Here is a 21,292-nt window from a genome sequence, read left to right as displayed (position 1 = left end):
ATCTCTCTTTGCCTATTTGGAGAAGGCTTGTAAAAGTTGGCAATGCATTAGAATGCATAGTGAACCCGGAAAGCTTGTTCTGACACAGTGTTGCAGTGATAACAAGAATAATAATGCAAATAGGAAGTTTGATTTCAAAGTGGGAATGAAATTAAAGTTGAGACTATGTTAAACAACTGTGTAAAAAGTTCAATTTAAATAATTTTTCAAAATGGCAAAAAAAACCCAAAAAACATTGTCTGAATTCAGCAGAGTGTATCAAAATAAATAGCTTGTATTTACTGTTCAGTAGAGCTGAAGGGTACTGTGAGCCTTTCACAAAAGAACTTCACTTGGCCAAAATCAAATTTTTATAGCATGATTTCAGATTCACATGACCTGCTTCATAGAACTTTGAACACAGGGCAGATGGTATGGTTTTCATTTGTGTAGATTTAATTTTGTGGAACATTGATCGTTAATGGTGTTTTGTCTCTGTTTTTAAAGTTATGAAAATCTTGAGTTTACTACACAGATCTGCTTGGATTCTTAATTCCATGTGACTAAACAAACTAATGTTTACTTGTAAAACTAAATATCCTTCCTACAACAGAAGGATGCTTACATTCCCTTTTCTCTAGATTAACTATAGTCAGGATCAATACAAAACTAATGGTTTGGGGCTTGGGAGTGTTGTTTTTACTTTTCCCATCATTAGCTTTAAAATTGTTCCAAAACTGGATAAAATAATTAGATAAATGTTTACATAATTTCACATAAGCTGGTATTTAAAAGTTTTTAAAAGAACTTTAGATACAATGGCAATAAAGTAAATGCACAATTTTAAAGAAGGAAAGGATTATTTTTCTGAGCATTTAAATGCATGGAGATATACTACTATAAATGATTTATATACTTAAGTTGGTTTGCTACATTATTTTAAACAAATCTCATTTATGAAATTAGAATTACCCAAAAGTCAAATTAGATTAATAGTATCTTAAAGAAAAGTTTTACTGTAGAATATGTTTTTATTTTGTGAACCTTCATAATGTAAAAGTGTAAAATCATAATGCATAAGTGTAAAATCATAATGCATATGCTTCAAACCGTCACTTTTGCCCAGCACCCTATAAATGCATGCACAGTGTAAAAGGAGGGATATTTGTACCTTGTGGATGGTCTTCAGCTTGTTTGAAGTGTCAGGAAATCTGATTCATGCTCTCAGCTCTTCCCCTTACGTTCAGTGTGAGCACAAGCGCATCCTACAGTGGAGAGGCCCCTCTACTGAAGCATGTGGAAGGACACCCTGGCATTGTGATTTCAGGACGTAAACTCCTCCTGCCGAAATAACTTCCCTACTGTCTGGCCTCCCTAGGGAAGTTCTTCCATTTGGAGGGAGATTCCTGTGCTAATGCATGAGTGTTACCTGGATGGAGCATCTGATAATTAGGTGTGATGAAACTGAGTGACATGTTCTTTGGGCATAGGCTAGGAAAGGCCACCTGGAAGCAAGAGCCCAAGGCAACACCTTTAGGTGACAAACGTCTCTGGTTCATGGCTTTTCCTGTATGTACGTAGTGAAAATCATTAAGTAAATTAATTAACCTGGCTTATTCTTTAAAAACCACATAAAACAACATACGAAAGAAAGAGTACTTAGTATCTGCTTTTTACTGTTTAAAAAAGATTTCAATTGACCCATCTGAGAAGATGTTTGAAAAGTACTTTGAACAATTTAGGAAGTATGTTGACACAATAAAAGGCATGTTGTTGTGGGTAGAAACTACTAATCCATGCCCACAAGATAAACAATAACACTTTCATGTTTCAAGAGTGAAGTTATTTTTTTCTTCCATTCCACCAATAGAAGCATCTGTTCACTTTGCCTCCGCCCTCCCCACTGTCTTTGAAGAATTTATTCCCATGGGGAGGTAAGGGGAAGACACAAATTGGCAGTAAGTTTCAATTTAGCATTATTACTAATAACATCTGACATTTAATGAGTACTTAATCCTTTACGTATAATAATTCATGTAATTCTGACAACGACCTTGTGAATTAGATACAATTATTACCCTACTTTTATGGAGGAGAAAACTGAGGCAGTGATAACTTTAGAAATTTGCCCAAGTTAATAGGCGGTATAGGTCACTATGCAGCAGAATTGACTCGACAGCAATGGGTTAGGTTAGAACTGGATTTAAGTCCAAGTAGTCTGGCCGGAATGCTCCTTAGAAGCAAGGATGGCGAGACTTCATCTCACATATTTTGAACATGTTATCAGGAGGGACCAATCCCTGGAGAAGGACATCATGCTTGGTAAAGTGGAGGGCTAATGAAAGAGGAAGCCCTCAATGAGATGGATTGACACAGTGGCTGCAACAATGGGTTCAGGCATAACAATTGTGAGGATGCTGCAAGACTGGACACTGTTTCGTTCTGTTGTACATAGGGTCACTATGAGGTCGAACTGATTCCACGGCACCTAACAACAGTCTGGCTTGAGACCATGAACTGTGAACTATTACACTGAGGGTAAATTTTGAAATGACAGGTGTAGAAAAAATATATATATACTTACTACTGGTGAAAATTATTGGCATGTTTGAGTTACAGAGATAAGTTTTCTACCCAAATTACTACATATGATTTCATATTTGGTCCTTTAATCAGGAGTTACATGTTTTCATCTCCTGAATATGCCCATTGAGCTTTCAGTATTTGTGGTCTTTATTTTTATTGAAACAGAAGTTTCCTAGCTCTAAATATCCTACTGTATAAAATGAGGAAAGTAGGCAACTAGGCTTCAGAACTATCATGGAATCCAATGCAAGACCCTGCCCTGCTGCCTAGCATTAAGTAGGGACAGATGACAGTACCTTACTGTCTGTTCTGAGGGAAAGGAGGAACTCGCCCACCTTCTTTTTTCAGCTTTACTTTTGTTTTTGTTCCTGTTTCCGCCTTCCCCCCATAGCTGTGAGTATGTGGCTATAAACCACTCATCCTTCCCTTTTCAACTCTTCCTTGATCCACCCTCAACGGTCACTCTCTCTCCTCTATTCCAAATCTGTTTTAGGAGAAACTATAATGTGTATAAAGTTGTGTGTTGGGTGTAGAGAGGGAAAGTGACCCTGAGGTTTGTAATTTACCTACAAAGTGTATAATCTATTCAGTAACATATCATTCAGGGTTCCAGTAAAACCCAGGTGGCGTACTGAAACCAGGTAATTTAAGAGAGTCACAAATGTTTGGGTGGGTGTAAGGAAGACAATAAAAGATGATGCAGTTTCCCAGGGTTAGCAATAGGTGGGAGAGCCCTAGTGGCACAGTAGTTAAGCACTCAGCTGTTAACTGAAATTTCATTGGTTCCAACCCACCAGCTGCTCTGCAGGAAAGATGTGGTGGTCTGATCCCATAAAGATTATTGCCTAGAAAACCCTATGGGGCAGTTCTACTCTATCCTATCGGGTCGTTGTGAGTTGGAATCAACTTGATATCACCTAACAATAACAACAGTAATAGGTGGGGAGTCCCTGGGTGGCACAAACAGTTAAGCACTAGACTACTAACTGAAAGGTTGGCGGTTCCAATTCACCCCGAGGCACTTTGGAAGACAGTCCTGGCAAGCTGCTTCGGAAAGGCAACCTGCCTTGAAAACCCTTTGGAGCAGTTCTATGCTGTACACATGAATTTGTTATGAGCTGGAATCTACTCGACAGCTACTGACAATAACAACGGTAATAGCTGGAGCTTTTAACATCCCTTAACTTAAAAGGAAGGAGCTCTGATGGCGCGATGGTTAAACGCTGGATTTCTTACCAGAAGTTCGGCAGCTTGAACCCATTAGCTGCTCTATGGGAGAAAAGACCTGGCGATCTGCTCCTGTAAAGATTATAGCCTCAGAAACCCTATGGGGGCAGTTCTACTCTATCCTATAGGGTCGCTGTGAGTCAGAATCAACTCCTCCACGGCATGCAATAATAACAGCAACAACCTAAAAGGAGTAACTGTATATGTAGGAGAGGGCCACCTAACTGGGCAGTGGTCCTTAGTACAAGCCAAATGTCCAAGACTCACTCCAGTGTTCCATCAGTGCCTCCTACTGACTAAACCCTACTTGAAGCAGAAGGAGTTTGTTAATATAGTCCCTAAAGGTCAATGTCATGGACCACAGAGCAAGGTTGGGAAGAGTGAACAGAAGACCTGGAGAAATAAGTGGAAAATATGCAGCCCAAAGAATAACAATGAGAAGTATATATTTTGGTGGTCATTAAAATAATAAAATATACAAATTGATAGCTAGTTTAATAACTTCAATACATGTTTTTCTACAACTGTACATAGCACTGATTCATAAAATGAATCAATGTCTATAATGAAAAACCCTTCTTTACCAAGAAGCTCAGAGCCTTTGTTTGCATCATTCAAAATTTTATAAAAGAAAACTGTAATCCTTTTTTTTTTCAAAGATGGAGAAAATTGAGACCTAAAAAAGAACATTTCAAAAAGGCATTAATACCAGAAAAGAGAAGACTTGGAAATTCCTCTTGCCCATGCTCACTCAGCTGAGTTGACTTTTCAAAGAACTAATTTTGCCCTCTGCTCAAGTCATAGGTTCTTGAGAAAAATATGGGCAGCAGGTACATTGTAACTATCTCCCTAAGATTCCAAACGGTAGGACTTAGATCACTTGGCTAGGATGTGATGCTAATGGGGCAGTATGATTAAGAAGTGACACAAATCATTCACCCATGTCAAAATGCAGGGGTAATCCTATATAATTCTTTCTACTTTAAACTTAACATTCAAAACCAGTCAATTATACTTCATAATTATCCCTGTAGTCCTCTCCTTTTCTCTCATTATTATTGTGATCTTCGTTTAATCATCCTTTTTTCTCTCTCTCTTTTTTGCCTGAAAAATTGCAATACTTTCATAACTGGTGTTCCTGCCCCTAGTCTCCCCCTTCTGCAGTCCATATACCACATTACAGTTACAGAGTTCTAAAATCCAAAAATGACATTATCCCTCTCCTTAAATCCTTCAAGAGCTCTGAATAACCCTCAAAATGGAGCCCAGACTCCTTAGGATGACATACAAGATGCTTGATGATCTGACTTCCACCTTCTTATTGCTTGACATTTTTCCGTCTCCCACTGTGTGCTTTGACTTTGACTCTGCCGTTCTGCATGAGGTTCAGTTTTCTTGCCATTGATACTTTTTCCTCTGTGTGGAATATCATTTCCTTTTGTTCATTCATTCATTGAATAAATATTTACTGAGTACCTACTCAGTGTCAGGCTGTGTGCAGGGGCTGGTGTTTAGCCATGGGCCCTGCCCTTGCGGAGCTTACAAATAAATAAACCAGATGATTTCACACAGTAAAAGTGCAGTGATGGAAATAAATAGGATGACATGATAGAGAATGACTGGGCAAACTATTTTTAATAAAGTAGTCAGAAATGCCTTTCTGGGGAGGGGCATGCGAAGTGAAACCTGAAAGATGAGAAAGAAGAGCCCATAGCACTACTATGTACAGTGATGCAAGTTGTAGCCTGCAGGGGCACCTGACCAATGAAAAAAGGGGAACTGAAATCTAGCTCTCACTCATCATATCAAGCCAGGCACCCCAGCATGGGGCTGGTTCACAGAGGTGTCACATGGGCTGCACCTCTGATAGCAGAGGAAGCATATTGGGAAAGACAATTGCAAAAGCCCTGAACAACTTCCTCCTCCATCTACACCCTTGGGTGTCCCTAAGTAGCCTATATTTAAAGCATAAATGACACTTTGTACATGGTATTGAAATTGTGTATTTAACTAGATACATGTTTTTATTTTTATTTTTTACTCCTAACACCTAATATACTGGCAATGCAGGGCATTCAACCTATCTTTGTAGAATTATTGAGTAGAATAATGAATCATGGTTTTTTCTATATGAGTCAAGGAGCTTCCCACTAGAGTGTGTGGTCAGAGAGCAACATCTCAAACAGTGACCCTCCTGATGGGCAGCCAATCAGAAAATGACAGTCATTTCTATGGTTCTTATGAACAAATGACAAACAATTCTCTAGACTTTAATTTTTACTTATGACTGAGAGCTATTTTGGGAGCCCTGGTGGCACAGAGGTTAAGTGATATGGCTGCTAACCAAAAGGCCAGCAGTTCAAATCCACCAGTCCCAATTGGAAGCCGTATGGGGTAGTTCTACTCTGTCCTCTAGGGTTGCTATGGGTTGGAATCAACTCAAGGGCAACTTTTTTTTTTTTTTCTTTTTCTAAGAGCTCTTTACTAGTAAATACTAAGTGATTTATTTATAAGTGTAGCATTTATAAATTTAAATTAGCATGTTATTAGATTTTCCTTAAAGATGAAGCAAGTATTTTACCACGGAGTCTGGCTGCCCCCAATGTTGCAAATGCTTACTGAGCATGTGCTCACTTGGTAGTGGGAAATCTCATAATCTTCAAGAAGAATAATTTATCAGTCAAGAGTTTTTCATGGTTTTCAGTTGCTGCCATCCATGCATTTTAAAGATAAATTATTATTGGTTAAACTTCATAATCAGTTTAGTTGGCTGGGGGTTGTTGGTCCATAATATGTATCCTTGGTTTATAACTTCCAGCAAGTAGACTTTAAGGCACATCATGAGTATGGCCATTCTAAAGTAGAATTATGCATAATCCCCTCAACATCTGATGAAGAGTAAACTGCCTCAGACTTATTTTGTGTATCTTCTATTTGAATTACTTGGACCAAATGTAAGAAAATTACTGGATTATTTATTTATGGGTTATAATTTTATAATACAAAATCATGTGTATAACATCAGCACCTTCTCTTATGAAGTAAAACAGTTCATAAAAGCTGCTAGCAATAAGTATACTGATTTTATTTTCTTCCCTTTCAATTTTTTATCACCAAGTTCTTTTTCAGAGTGGGATTGCATGAGATAAATCTTCTGTCCCACTAAACTGGGCCAGGGTTAAAAATCTGAGATCAGTTGCTCTAAAATACTGCTGGTCTTCACAAGAAGGGAAGAGGACTGCTGGTCTTCACAAGAAGGGAAGAGGAAAAAGTATACAAGTGCCTTTATAAATTCATCTCTACTACTAAGAAATACAAAACAAAAACAAAGTTCAAAAGTGTGTGTTCTTTTGACTTGCCTTATTTTTACATATAAAAAATGATTAGCACTCAGTTATCAGAGGTTGGACCAGGGTGAGGCAAGTGAAGCACTCATCTTGGGTACAAAATTTAAGAGGACACCAAACACCTCAGTAATCAAGATACATAATATTTTGATGCAATAGTCTTTAAAAATAAAAATTAATGCAAAAAATCCATGATGAACAAAATATTAAAATTTCAAAAAGGTGGGATGTGACCCTACAGTTATAAAACCTAGCCTTACTCATCTCACCCTAATCCCAGCTTTGCACAGTGTATCAGGGACATTAGATTAATTCTGGATAGTAATTATTAAAATAGTCACTATGCAGAAGAACTGAGATGATTTATTAAAAAGTTTAAGAGTTCTTCCTGAGTCATTTGATAAAACCATGTCCTATCATGCTACCAAGCTGCTTAGCTCTGTATTTTGCTCTCATTGGTTAAAAAAAAAAAAAAAAAAAAGCATTGTAATTAAAGACTTTGAACTGCATGCAAGTTTGACTCTTTTGAGGTTCATTCATCTTTAATTACTATCATGCCATTGCTAGTTTTAACCTGCCCTTTCTCTTGAAGGACAGAGAGGTGCATGTACAGGGAGAGTGAAGAAAAGCAGAAATAGTGTGCTGAGAAGGAAAATTACAATGATCTGGCCAAGTGTACAAGTTGAAATGAGCCTAGGATGACTTGTAAGGTGATATCAGTGTTTCAGAATGGGGCCTGATGGAGTAAGATGGTGGCAAGTGGTAACATCTAAAGGGAGAAAAGACAGCACTGATGCTCTGGGGTTCAATTTTTTTCAGCAAGAATATTTCACTGGTGGAGGTATGTACGTATGTAGACAATACCTAGCTGTCTCTCTTTTTGAGAGACATTGATGAACATTACCTACATCTACTATTTCATTTGGGGGCTGCAAAATGATAATATTTTATAATTCTTTATTTATTAATCAAAATGTTCTACTATTAGTTCTTTTTTTTATTAGCTGGATTATTTCTATAAAGAGAAACAAAGAGATTTAAAGTTAGGTGGGAACATGTTCTTTCCATTGTATGTACTTTTTAAAAGGTTAAAATAGTGAGCCTACCCTGTTTCCTGTGTCTATGTCCCTGTTTCTTCTTTTTACAATCAAAATCTCAAACGATCACTCTCAGCTACTTGCCTCCTTTTTTTTCCCCCTTTGGCTAAGTTTAACCTGTATTTTGTCCCTAACACCATTAAAACAGTTCCTACGAAGGTAATTGATGATTGGCATATTGGCATATCCCATGGAAAAGTTTTTTTTGTTGTTGTTGTTTAAATTAAAACAATGGATTTCCCTGTTCTTCCCTTACTTGATCTCTCCAGAGCATTTGGCACTATCGTTCCTTTATCTTCTCCCTACCCCTCAGCTTCTGTGAGTCCATTGTCACTTGGTTCTCTCTAGTCCCTCTGGCCACCCTTGCTCAGGCTCACTCGTTAAGTTTCTTGGTCTTTGCTCATTTCCTTAGTATCCGTGTCCTTTCTCTGTCCTTACTCCTTTTACTCTCTACACACCTTCTAGTTATTCCCTCTTATGGCTTTATGGCTTTAGATTGCACCAGTCACAGTGACTCCTAATCTGTATCTCTGACCTAGATTCATCTTCCCAGCTCCAGGTTTACCTGTCTGAACACTTTGCATGTATCATTCCATTTAATCCTTACAACAGCCCTATGAGGAAGGTACTATCATTTCCTCGATTTTACAAATGAGAAAGTTGAGGCACAAAGAAGTTAAGTAATTTGGCCAAGTGTATTTGAATGTTAGTAAGACTTTGGAAACGGCTTGTTATAGTCTTCAACAAATATTCAGAGAGCTCAGAATGGGCTATGTTCTGGGTGCCAGAGACATAACAGTGAATAAAATAGAGAAAAATTTCTCTTTTCAAGGTGTTAGAGAAGACAGTAAAAAGAAAAAAAAAAAGGATAAGTAAAATATATAGTGTGTTAGATAATAATAAGTACTATGAATAAAAATAAAGCAGGAAAAGGAAATAGGAGGTTTTATTGTGAAAGGCACAGTTTAGAATAGAGTGGGTAAGGGAGGCCTCAATGAGAAGGTAATATTTGTGCAAAGATTTAAAGGAAGTTGGGGAGTGATGCATTAGAACATCTGAGGGATGAGTCTTCCAGGAAGAGAGTACAGCAAATGCAAAGGTCCTGAGGCTAGACCATGCCTGTAGTATTTTAGGAACAGTGACAAAGTCACAGCTAGTATGGAATGAGTGAGGGAAAGAGTTTTAAGAGATGAAGTCAGAAATGTAAAAGGAAAGGTGTGATCATTTTTAGGCCATTGCGATAATTTGATTTTACTCAGACTGAAATGGGAAGCTATTGGAAGGCTTTGAGCAGAAGAGTGACAGATCTGATTTACCTTTTTTATAGACTTACTCTGGCTTCTGGGCAAAGAACAGACTGAAAGCAGGCAAGACTGGAAGCTGGCAGTCAGCTAGGAGGCTATTACAATTATCTGGATAAGAGGTGATGGTGGCTTGGACCAGGATGGTAGCAATGGAGGAGATGAGAAGCATTCGGAATAGATTTTGGAGGTAGTGTTAACAAGATCTGCTGAGGAATTGAATGTGGGGTATAGGAGAAAGAGGGGAGTCAAAGATGACTCTAGATTCTGGTCCTAAGCAATTGGAAGGATGTGGTTGTCATGGACTGTCATTTACATGGGAAAGACATAGTTGGAACAGGCTTGTAGAGGAAGATTGAGAACTCAGAAGAGATGAAGAGATAATGAATAGCCCAGTGGGCTCCTAGCTAATTGAATGACAATGTCCATGCTACTGAATGGATTGATGTCAGCAGGAGGGAGATCTTGAGAATGTTTTGAAGGTCTCTGTCCATTGACCTGTCTTTTTCTTTAATAATTGCAGGTCATTTTATCAATGACACAATGCTAGGGAAAGGCTGATATGTTGGGTGACAGCATCCAAGGGACCTTGGCAATTCTGGGAAAATAGACTGAATCAAGCAAGGTGAAGTTAATCTAAACAAACACAAAGTCTTGCAAATTTAAGTGGTTCAAACAATTTCTATTTGAGGAATAGCATTGTTGTTAAAAGCATACTGGTTGTGGTCAAACAGACCTGGGTCAGAATCCCAACCTCACCCTTGATTAAGTCAGATACTTTCCCTTATTTATAACATGGCATAGTAATGCCTTGCTCAAAACGTTGTTGTGAAAACTAAAATGAAACTATAAAGCACTTCACATACTGCCTAGAATGTAATAAGCATTCAGTAAAAAAGATGTTTTATGATTAAACACCTTTCTTCTACCCCTTATTTGAGGGAAAAAAAAAGGTGTTAGGAAAGATTGGAATCTGGGATAGCTTTTAGGAGCCTCTTGAAATGGTATTAGAACGAGAGGTTTTCTAGGACCTGAAACATCACTTTCCCAGAACAGTATTTCTTGTTGGTTCCCTAGCCTCACCTAAAAGTGTATTTCTTTTTGGTCCCCTAGCCTCACCTAAAAATGTCAACCTTCTCTTTATCTTCCCCACCTCTGCTTTCACCCCTTTCTATCTCAAGATTCGTAACCTATTTTATGTTTTCTATCGTATTTTAAGTCATTCTTTTATAATGTTTATTTTTAACCTATCTCCCTTTATCTAACATCTGAACACATTCCAGGGCTTTTTATATTATTTTTCTTGCTGTATTTTTTAATGGGATATAATTCGCATACAACAAATTCACCAATTTTAAGTGTACAATTTGATGAATCTTGGTAAATGTACACATCATCAACGACCATAATATAGGACATTTGGGCCTGTACTTTTATACTCTTCTAATTGAATATAATTAAATTTGTGAATAATTAATAAGTAATTACTATAATTAAATAAAATGTAGACATATAAGATAATTTTATAACATATAAATTAAATAATTATAATCATTAAATAAATAAATACACGTTTTTAAATTACAGATTGCAAGATAAAAACATATATAGTTATAAAAGTATGAAAAGAGAAATGAGGAATATGTTTAAGAATGATTGTTAAGAAAGGCAAAAGAATTCTGAAAAACCTATTAGATCATTTACTGGTCTTCCTTTGTCCACTATATAAGATAAATGCTTGGAGAAAATTAAGAACTTGCCAAAAATAAATTTGATTTTAAGATACTTACGGCTTTGCCTGTAACTGCTGAGGAGAATCAGGGTACTAATTCATCTTCTCAGCCTTGGGCTTCTGGTTTGTTTCCTTTTTATGCTAATTATATTTAGAATCAGAGTTCCTGGGGACTTTTGGAAAATAGCAAGGTGGGCAGAGAAGTGAGTGGAGTAGAGATGGTAAGTTTAGTAGGCACTAGCAACACTAAAATTTTCTTATTCTGCCTTTTAAATAGCATAATTACATGGACAAGAGTGCCCAATAATGTAGAGAAAATTAATTGAAGCATAAATTAGGAAAATGGGACGTAATATGCCATATTCATTCTGTTTTGTGAACAGTTACATGTTAATGCTTGTGTTATGTAAAATAAGAATTTCTAGACATAGGGAAAGGAAGAAAAAACACCCCACAGTAGAATGCTAAATTGATTGGGGAGGTAGATAAAGTGAGACAAGTACCTATCCCTGCCTTCTGAAATTCTCTACCTTTGACTACCATGTTGCTCCTTGTTCTTCTCTCTCCTCATATCACTCTGGATTGGCCTTTGGTGGCTCCTTCTCATTCTTTTTACCCCTTAATTTTAGGCATTTCCCAAAGCTTTTTTCTCCGTCCACTTTTTTTCTTTCTACATGTTTTCTTCCTTGGAGTTCTTGTTTATTCCATGTCTAAGGGAATATCCCCTCCCTTATTGAAATAAAAATCCAAGAATCATCAAGCTTTAGCACGCAAGAGTATCCGTGTAGGGAGGAATGACTGACAAGATGGCTCTACATCACCTCTGTTCTTCTTCCTCCTGGAATTCCTTTCATTTTAATTATCATTGTTCTCTCATTAGATCCCAGGGCCTGCTGTACCAACAAAGAGCTCAGGTTCAATTTGCATCAAATCCCTTCCCATTTTTCACTGTAGCAGAGATTGGAACTTTTTTTAAAAAAGAACAAAAGCACACAAACAAAGGCACACAAACAACTGAACACAAAAACCTGTGAGAGATGCAAAAAGCCTCAACTCCGTTTGATCTAAAAATATTGTTCAGGGTTCTGATATTTCCAAAGCCATTTTGTAGGTTGTCTGGAGGTTGTTCACTCTCCAGTACTAAAGACAGATATTCAGGGATAGTTTGCTCAGCCCCCATGAAGAGGGCTCCTTTTCTCATTTGAGGTTTCCCAGTCCCCTCTTTTCTAGGGGACTGACAATTAGAATGACCACATTCCTCAAGGCCGTTACTCACTAGATTCAGAGACACTCATTGTCTAATAAACCAAAACCAACCCCATTGCCATCGAGTCGTTTCTGACTTGTAGAGACCCTATAGGCCAGAATAGAACTGCCCCATAGGGTTTCCAAGGAGGGATGGAAGATTCTAACTGCTGACCTTTTGGTTAGCAGCCATAGTACTTAACCACTGTGCTACCAGGGCTCCCATTGTCTAATAGCCAATATTAATATCAAATAACTGGCCTGATAACAACCTTAATATCCATTCAACAAAAATTTATACTTAGCTCAGCATTGTGTGGGGCTTTACGTACCTTATCTCTATATAGTTGTCTTCTAAATCTGTGTTTCTAGCTCCAATTTGTTTATTCATTCTTCCTCTCAATTATCTATTCAGTCAATATTTCTTGAGCACCACCTATATGGCAGGCATAGTGTTAGGTTATGAGGGCAAACAAGGCAGACCTTCACGGAACTTGTATTAACAGAGATAGGCAGATATTAAAATATAATAAGTTGATAAGTGTTTGTATTTGGGTGAGAATAATAACAATGATATAAAGATAGCTAAAAGTCATTAAAAAAAATCTTGTGCTCAACTACTAGCCTAAAGGTCAATTGTTCAAACCTGCCCAGTGGTGCCATGGAAGGAAGGCCTGGTGATTGGTTTCTGTAAAAAAAATCCAGCCAAGAAAATCCTATAGACCGGTTCTACTCTGTAACACGTGTGGTTGCCATGAGTTAGAACCATATACATATACATACACACGTTGTTGTATGCTCTTGAGCCAATTGCAACTCATAGTAACCCTATATGACAGAGTAGAACTGCCCCATAGGGTTTCCTAGGCCGTTTTCTAATCTTTATGGGAGCAGATTGCCAGTTTTTTTTCCTCCCGTGGAGCTGCTGGTGGGTTCTGAACCGCCAACCTTTTTGTTTAGCAGCCAAGCACTTAACCACTGCACCACCAGCAATATATATAGACATATACTTATTATGTGCCAGGCACTGCTTTAAGTGCTTTCATATATTGACTCATATGCACCTCACACAAATCTTATGAGTTAAGCACTATTTTGGAAACCCTGGTGGCATAGTGGTTAAGTGCTGCAGCTGCTAACCAAGAAGTCAGCAGTTCAAATCCCCAGGCACTCCTTGGAAACTCTATGGGGCAGTTCTACTCTGTCCTCTAGGGTTGCTATGAGTCGGAATCAACTCAACAGCAGTGGTTTTGGTTTTTTAAGCACTATTTTGATGCCTATTATATAGGTGTGAATGTTAACATATATAGATAAAGTCACTTGTCCAAGATCTCAAGGCAAATAAGTGGTACAGCTGAGATTGTAAAGCAATGAGTCAGGAGGCTGTTGCTTAAGCTTGAACTGGGGCAATGGCGTTGGGAAGCACTAGGCTAAATCAGTTAAGATATATATGAAATATAAAATTGATAGGTCTTATCTCCAAAACACTACATTTCTAATTGCCTAGCACACTTTTCAACTTGACTGTCTCGCTGTTGCCTCAATTTTTTTTTTTTTAACCAAATCTCTTTCCCACATGTTTTTCCTATCTCTGTTAAAGGTGCCATGATTCACAATCATTCAGACCTAAAGCCTTGTAGTAATTTTTTTCTTTCTTTCTCTCTTTTCCTCTTGTGAGTAGTCATTCCCAAAGCCCATGCCAGTTACCTTTTGCAAAGTCTTCATGATTCATCCCATCATTCCCATTCCCAATGTCCTGTCTGTAGAAGTTTAGATGCAAAGCTCAATGCAGGTAACCTGGTGAGGAAGGCTGTTTGGCAGGCTGTCCTGACTGAGTCTTCCCCATGTGACTTTACCACGGACCTGGATCTGATCATACCATCTGGGAAAATAAATTTTGGGAGCACGCAGAGAATGGGACATGTATTGCTGTTAGGTCCACTTTAACTAAGATAGTTTAAGATATGATAAAAGAGGGAAGAGAGGAACAAGTAATGTGTCCAGAAAAAGAGATTGAGTGGGGTAATCACAGTTAGAAGGACCGGAAAAATGGGCTTTCCTGAAAGCCAAATTCCTTGTCCTCAGAATGAGTGTGGCACTTTGCCAAGGTCATGCTCTACCTCACAGTACTTCCTACAGGTCAGTAGATTTTTCTCTGGCTGAAAGATTCATGCCCTGGGCTTTACAATCAAAGACAGAATAACGACCTAAAAAAACACTGGATAATCTTCAGTCTGAAAGAACAGCATACGCTCCAGGTTTTATATTTGTTTCTGTTTTGTTACATCCACGTATTGAATCTATATGTCAGCACTTAATTCTATCGAAATCTTCTAAACTATCTTTTGAGGTTGGTATTATTTATTAGCATCCCTTCGTCCTCCTTTTACAGGTGAGAAAACTGAGAGTGAGAGAGTTTCAGTAATTGGCCAGAGGTTGCAAAGTGGCAGAGCCAGAATTCAAACTCTCTGTCTGACTCCAAAGGCTGTATTTTTAGCCACTCCAATTCATTGCTTCTAACAGCACAGAGGCATAGTAACCATTTTGTGGAAACAAAAAGTATACTTAAAAAACATTTTTAGAAGTTTTAACATTTTAAGTTTAGAATTAAAAACTGATATTTTCAATGAATATAGCACTGATAGTTAAGATCAAGGAACTGAAAATGGACCATTTATATTGATGATAGCTCCTTGTGTCTTTCTTAGTCTATGGTTCTGTGACAGTATTTTTAGTTGTTTGGACTCCAAGTAAAATGAGATAATCAATAAAATGCCCTTATTACACATTAAGGACCACACTTAGTGAAGCTATTATAGTATTGTTCATGCAAATCCATAGGATTTGAAAACAATCTTTTTTCTCCCATTTTAGGGATAAAGTTATAACGATTTTTTGGAAGATATACATTTAGTTAAATTGATGTTTGGACATAAGGGTATATTTGATATAAATAAATTCTATAAAAAATCTTAATGGCATCATCAGGATCATTTCTATAGAAATTTTTATCTGACACTGGATTTGATAAGTAGCTTTTAATATATATCCAGTCATTTCTTGCTCAATGCAATGGGAAACTATTAAATGCTATCTATTTGGCTGTTAGCTAACTTAATCATAAATATTAAGTAAATCATTCAGAATAAACAAGCTACAAAAGATATTGAAAGAATCAAATGCACTTAAATTAATGTGTGTTAGTAGTTGTTCATAACTTGCCTCTATTATAAACACATTAATTACTAAAATGCATTCTTAGACTAACATATGGTGAATATGATTATTTTAACTCTGTTTTTATGATTATATGAAAATAACTGTTAAAAATCAGTGCAACTTAACTGACCAAACAAGAGTGGGCAATAGTTACTCTGGTATGTTTACACTTCTACTTTTTACAGCTTACATGAGTACCAGAGAGAAAATACATTTCATAATGTGAAACATAATAATTGCTGTAGCTAGCACATTTTTCAAATTACAGTTGCTGGAATTTCCTCCCCACCTAGTTTTCTATCAAACAGAAATTATTTAAATCAGAAAACTGGGACAAGATGCTGTACCAGCTCTGGTGTCAGTTAAAATCAGCTGTGTCAACTAGCTTTGGTACCAGAAAGCCCATTTTGCATTGTCCTATCAGGTGATAGTGGCAGAGTTTGTTACAAGGGTCCAAAAAATAAGAAAAACTTTGAAGGTTCTCCTTTTTGGGGACTTTTTTTCCATTTAAACTTCCCTTGTCTCTTGCAAGAAGTTATATGATACAGAGGTGAGGAGCATGGGTTTCTGAATCTTACTGCCTAAGTTTGAATCCTAGTAATACCACTTAATGATTGTGTGACGTGTGGCAAGTTACGTAATCTCTGTAACTCATTTTCCTCATGGGGATGACAGTAGCAGTACATGTCTTGTAGGGTTGCTGTGAGGATAAAATGAAGACTAGTGCCTGGGATGCAGAATACACTATATAAATAGTAATTATTATTATACAACCTAAGTTTTATGTCTTGATTATTTTTTTGAAGTACAGAAAAGTATTCATGCCATAAATGTTCAGCTAACTGAATTTTCACAAACTGAACAATCCAGTGTAACCAGCGTATAAATCAAGAAACAAAAACTAGCACCCCAAGAGCCTTCCTCATGCCCCCTTCCAGCACCAACTTCTCTTTAAGGGTAAACAATATCCTGACTTCTACCTTACTGGCTATTTGTTAAGCCTTGATAATATAGCAATTATTAAGGGATTTATCATGGTAGTATTTTGTTTTTTAATATCTAAGACAAACCTATTTGCTAATTAATCTTTTAATATATAATTGTTTTGTTTTCTAGGTTGAAAAAGCTCCTTGAACAAGAAAAGGCTTACCAAGCCCGCAAAGAAAAGGAAAATGCTAAACGGCTCAATAAACTAAGAGATGAGCTTGTCAAACTCAAGTCCTTTGCACTCATGTTGGTGGATGAAAGACAAATGCATATTGAGCAACTTGGTCTGCAAAGCCAGAAGGTACAGGATCTTACTCAAAAACTGAGGGAAGAAGAAGAAAAGCTGAAAGCCATTACTTCCAAATCCAAAGAAGACAGGCAGAAATTGCTCAAGTTAGAAGTGGACTTTGAACACAAGGCTTCAAGGTTCTCTCAAGAGCATGAAGAGATGAATGCTAAATTGGCTAATCAAGAGTCTCACAACAGACAACTTAGACTTAAGCTGGTTGGCTTAAGTCAAAGAATTGAGGAGCTAGAAGAAACCAACAAAAATCTTCAAAAGGCAGAGGAAGAACTTCAGGAATTAAGAGATAAAATTGCCAAAGGGGAATGTGGAAACTCCAGCCTCATGGCAGAAGTGGAAAATCTCCGAAAGCGTGTGTTGGAAATGGAAGGTAAAGATGAGGAGATCACTAAAACTGAATCCCAGTGTAGGGAATTGAGGAAGAAGCTGCAAGAGGAAGAACACCACAGTAAGGAGCTCAAACTTGAGGTTGAGAAGTTACAAAAGAGAATGTCTGAACTGGAGAAATTGGAAGAAGCATTTAGCAAGAGTAAATCTGAATGCACTCAGCTACATTTAAATCTGGAGAAAGAAAAGAACTTAACCAAAGATCTGCTAAATGAATTGGAGGTGGTTAAGAGTCGAGTTAAAGAACTTGAATGTTCTGAAAGTAGACTGGAAAAAGCTGAATTAAGCCTAAAGGATGATCTTACAAAGTTGAAGTCATTTACTGTGATGCTGGTTGATGAAAGGAAGAATATGATGGAAAAAATAAAGCAAGAAGAAAGGAAAGTGGATGGTCTCAATAAAAATTTTAAGGTAGAGCAAGGAAAGGTTATGGATGTAACTGAAAAACTAATTGAAGAAAGTAAAAAGCTTTTAAAACTGAAATCTGAAATGGAGGAAAAGGTATATAATTTGACAAAAGAGAGAGATGAGTTAATAGGCAAACTGAAAAGTGAAGAAGAAAAATCTTCTGAATTAAGCTGCAATGTTGATTTATTAAAGAAGAGACTTGATGGTATAGAGGAAGTAGAAAGAGAAATAACAAGGGGAAGATCTCGAAAAGGACCTGAACTCATCTGCCCGGAAGATAACAAGATTAAAGAACTAACACTTGAAATCGAGAGATTGAAGAAACGTCTCCAACAGTTGGAGGTGGTCGAAGGGGATTTGATGAAGACAGAGGATGAATATGATCAGCTGGAGCAGAAATTTAGAACTGAGCAGGATAAGGCTAATTTCCTTTCTCAACAGCTAGAAGAGATAAAGCACCAAATTGCCAAGAATAAAGCAATAGAGAAAGGTGAGACTGTGAGCCAGGAAGCTGAGCTGAGACACAGATTTCGGTTGGAAGAAGCGAAAAGTCGAGACTTAAAAGCCGAAGTCCAAGCTCTTAAAGAGAAGATTCATGAGCTAATGAATAAAGAAGATCAGCTTTCTCAGCTCCAGGTGGATTATTCTGTCCTTCAACAAAGATTTATGGAAGAAGAAAATAAGAACAAAAACATGGGGCAGGAGGTCCTCAATTTGACCAAAGAGTTGGAGCTTTCTAAGCGGTATAGTAGAGCTCTCAGACCCAGTGTGAATGGAAGAAGAATGGTGGATGTTCCTGTAACATCGACAGGAGTACAGACTGATGCCGTTGGCAGTGAAGCAGCAGAGGAAGAAACTCCTGCTGTGTTTATACGGAAATCCTTTCAAGAGGAAAATCATATCATGAGTAATCTTCGACAGGTAGGATTGAAAAAACCTATGGAGCGAGCCTCTGTTCTAGACAGGTATCCTCCAGCAGCAAATGAGCTCACTATGAGAAAGTCTTGGATTCCATGGATGAGAAAAAGGGAAAATGGGCCCACGATCACTCAGGAGAAAGGGCCTCGAGCAAATTCCAGTCCAGGGCACCCAGGAGAGCTAGTCCTTTCACCAAAGCAGGGTCAGCCTCTGCATATTCGAGTGACTCCAGACCATGAGAACAGTACTGCCACTTTGGAGATAACGAGCCCAACATCTGAAGAATTTTTTTCTAGCACCACTGTCATTCCTACCTTAGGGAATCAGAAACCAAGGATAACAATTATTCCATCACCAAATGTAATGTCTCAAAAATCAAAAAGTGGAGATACTACTCTTGGTACAGAACGAGCCATGTCTCCAGTCACAATTACTACATTTTCCAGAGAGAAGACCCCAGATAGTGGAAGAGGTGCATTTGCAGACAGACCCACATCCCCCATTCAGATAATGACAGTGTCTACATCAGCAGCACCAGCCGAGATAGCTGTCTCTCCTGAATCCCAGGAAATGCCCATGGGAAGGACTGTCCTCAAAGTCACCCCAGAAAAACAAACTGTTCCAACACCAGTAAGGAAATACAACTCCAATGCCAATATCATAACCACGGAAGACAATAAAATTCACATTCACTTAGGTTCTCAGTTTAAACGATCTCCTGGGACTTCAGCTGAAGGAGCAAGTCCTGTTATTACTGTCCGGCCAGTCAACGTGACAACTGAAAAAGAAGTTTCCACTGGCACTGTCCTTCGCTCTCCCAGGAACCATCTTTCATCACGGCCTGGTGCGAGCAAAGTGACAAGCACTATCACCATTACACCAGTCACAACTTCATCCACTCGAGGAACCCAGTCAGTGGTGAGTAGAAGAGGTTCCAAAGTGCAGGCCAGTGGAGGGTCAGCGAGGTGAGCAGTGAGACTAACCCCACATGCTCAATGTGACAGAACCACAAGCCTCTCACTCCATGAGGCCGCTAACAAACATTCTCTAGAGGACTGTCTACACTGTCCCGAGAAAAGAAAATCATCTAATATTTTGATAAACTGGGATAATTTTGAGGGGATTTTTTTCAGGTAAGTTATGGAAACCCAAAAATGCTTTCAAAGATGGTCTCTTTAAAATGGCAGCATATAATAATAAACAATAATAGCAAGTTTAAAATTTGATTATTGTATTGAAAATACTTCTTAAAGTGGAGACACTAGGAGAAATAGTCAATACAGGGTGGATTGAAACTGTTGCTACATTATTATTTCTATAACCTAAAATAGTCAACATAAGTAAAAAATAAAAGAATTCAATATAAAAATATTTTTAAAAGCAAAAATGAATATTTTATTTATAGTACTTTGCAGAAAGTAGGTGCTTGGTAAACATTTGTATAATAACTAGCTGGAAGGCTAAATAAACAATCATAAGAAAGCATTTCCAAAGTATAAAAACCAGAGCTTAAAAATAAATCCTATTTTTCCGAATATTTTCAGCGATTGTCTTCATAGATTGAGGACAAATTGGTAAATATAATTATGGAATAAAAACTCATAGCTGTTGAGTTGATTCTGACTCATAACAACCCTATAGGACAGAATAGAACTGCACCAAAACCCTGTAGGACAGAGTAAAACTGCCCCATAGGGTTCCCAAGGAGCGGCTGGTGGTTTTGAACTGCTGACTTTTTGGTTAACAGCTGAGCTTTTAACCACTGTGCCACCAGGGCTCCAATTATGGAATAGCATGTAGCAATTATTTATTTCAACTAATAGGGTAGAAATTCTTATGATCCCTGGACTCTGAATAAATTCTACAGCAAGTTTTGAAAACTCTACAGGAAGTTTGTTATTTAATTATAGAAACCGTGGCTTTTTTTCACACACCCTCAATATCATTTACTTTAATTCTTCTTGTACAAACATAGACTCAGGACAGATTTCAGAGTATGAATTACTAATTGCTTTTGCCAGTATAGCTTTTATTTATCGGCTGTGCAGAAGCCAAATAGCACTCAGAATTGCTCGCCCTTCGCAAATGATTCGGAACTGCTTTTTAGGCCACACAGAGGATAGCTTTTTTTTTTTTTAATTATTTTTTAGAGGATAGCTTGACTGTGCAGAGTCTTGCTTGTTTCTGCTACATTTTATGTAAAGACAGTAGAAGTATAAATGGTTGTAACTGAAGATTATCAAGCCAGTCTCTCATAGAGATAAAGCAAAAGACTACTGTGTCACATTTAGGCTTTTGTAATCACGGCAGTAATTTCTAAGCACCTCTGAGGGCAGATTTTCTGCTGTAAAATCTTATTTCCATTACAAGTGTCAGCTCAAGATAGCCTTACCCTGTGTAGCAATGTTTTTGACTACTGATTAAACTCTATGCACAAATAGGATTTCAAATCAACTGTCTAAGAATTCTAAGGCCTGCATGATAACTCACTTATTTCAGGTATATCAGAGCCCATAAAATTCAGGGGTAGCAAAAGGTTTGGGACACTTCTATTA

General features: G+C 37.6%; 1 protein-coding gene across 11 annotated transcripts in view; it reads left to right on the top strand.

Annotated features, from left to right (window-relative positions):
- The window catches only part of FILIP1 (filamin A interacting protein 1), a 244,741-nt gene that overhangs the window by 206,239 nt on the left and 17,210 nt on the right, over nt 1-21,292 (top strand). For all 11 annotated transcript variants that reach the window (XM_049895773.1, XM_049895764.1, XM_049895754.1 and 8 more), the window contains one exon: nt 16,850-19,655. In XM_049895773.1, the coding sequence (XP_049751730.1) occupies nt 16,850-19,655 (2,806 nt within the window). The remainder of the gene's footprint in view (nt 1-16,849; nt 19,656-21,292) is intronic.

The sequence above is a fragment of the Elephas maximus genome, chromosome 1, assembly GCF_024166365.1.
Source record: "Elephas maximus indicus isolate mEleMax1 chromosome 1, mEleMax1 primary haplotype, whole genome shotgun sequence".
Lineage (NCBI taxonomy): Eukaryota > Metazoa > Chordata > Mammalia > Proboscidea > Elephantidae > Elephas > Elephas maximus.
The sequence above is the reverse complement of the archived record's forward strand: the minus strand, read 5'-3'. Positions and strand labels throughout refer to the sequence as shown.